At 36.5% G+C, this 1,400-nt stretch overlaps 1 protein-coding gene across 1 annotated transcript; it reads left to right on the top strand.

Moving 5' to 3' along the window:
- LOC113863819 lies at window positions 1-1,138 on the top strand. The gene has a single exon (XM_027497543.1). The coding sequence runs from the start codon at window positions 99-101 to the stop codon at window positions 543-545; it is 447 nt and encodes a 148-aa protein (XP_027353344.1). The 5' UTR covers window positions 1-98; the 3' UTR covers window positions 546-1,138.
- The last annotated feature ends 262 nt before the right edge of the window (window positions 1,139-1,400 follow it).

Here is a 1,400-nt window from a genome sequence, read left to right as displayed (position 1 = left end):
TTTTCTTTTTCTCTTTTTTTTTTTTTTTTTTTGGCAATTTATACCCCTCTCCACGAACTCCAAACATCGCCCGAGAGGTGAGAACCCGAGAGAAAAAAATGAGCTCTCTTTGCATATCGAACTGCATCAACGACGCACGTGACCCACGTGTTCCGGTGAGAGCGACCTACGTGAACCTTTACAAGTGGCCGGAATCAGATGCTGAGTTTGTGAGGTCAGTGAGCTGCAACAGAGAAAAGGGTTCGCAAATGTACGGTCACCCCAGGGTTGTGGATAGCATCTCCTGCAGACAGATGTACCTCAGAAGCTACACATTCTCCAGGGAAGATGAGCTCGTGCCAGAGAAGACCCAGAAATGTTTTGGGAGGGTCAAGATGAAGAACGAACGTGTGGCACGTGGGAACAAGACAAAGGCTGAGCCAGGGAAAACCAAGTGTTTGGTTTGGAGTAAAGCTAAGGAGGTTTCTTGCTCTGCTTTGTTTAGGATTTTCAGAAGGGTGTTGTCGTGTTCTGCTAGTGTAGATGTGGTGGACGAAAAATATTGATTTTTAATAAATTATGGTTTGAATTTTTTTTATCTTCCACTATTTATGATCAAGGGAGGAGAATTTGTTGGGGCAATAGTTATGGCTTTGGTTTTTACGATCAATTGTGTATGAGAATGTGTGAAATGTGAATGTAAGGGCTGCGGATGATGATAATTCTCGTACACTTGGTATGAAAAAATTGTGACTTGAAGAAAAAGGTTTAAGTGGATTTGTGCTAGCATTTTTGCAGGTAACACTATCCTTGGCTCAATTTATATGTTTGGAGTGTGGAGAAGTTTATCTTGAGGTGTAGAAGTCAATTTTGCAAAATAAAGTGAGGTTTGGACTTGGATTTGATAACGGGGAGCCTAGAAGGTAGCTTGGGTATGAAAACTGCAGAGTAATCATATTAAGAGCAAGACAAGACAGGATTAGAAATCTTGGTTGCCATATTCATTTCCCTTGAGGTTTACATGTCTACGAGACTTGCTCTGTCCCTCGATTGATCCCGGGCTCAAGTACTTGCGTCATTTGTATGGAATATGATCCTTGGCTCTATAATGAACAGCAAATCTCCTAATATGTATATGTATATTTTTTATAATAGATTCAGTGTGTGTTTAATTTAGTTTGTTTCTTAGAATCATTGTTATTTTATCACCTTTCTTGGGAATTTGTGAAAATAATACGAAAACCATATATACATTGTATGAAAGTGATATGAGAATTATATTCTTCTCGCTGCATTAATTTTATTTTTATTCTAAAATATTTTATATTTTAATTTTTTTTATATTTAATGCAAATTATTTGTGATTATATGATTAAATTTAAAAAAAAAATTAAAAGCATATTTTTTATTTATTAAATTAT

The sequence above is a fragment of the Abrus precatorius genome, unplaced genomic scaffold (assembly GCF_003935025.1).
Source record: "Abrus precatorius isolate BTA unplaced genomic scaffold, Abrus_2018 Scaffold3, whole genome shotgun sequence".
Lineage (NCBI taxonomy): Eukaryota > Viridiplantae > Streptophyta > Magnoliopsida > Fabales > Fabaceae > Abrus > Abrus precatorius.
Note: the sequence above shows the minus strand (reverse complement) of the source record. Positions and strands in the feature narration are given on the sequence as shown.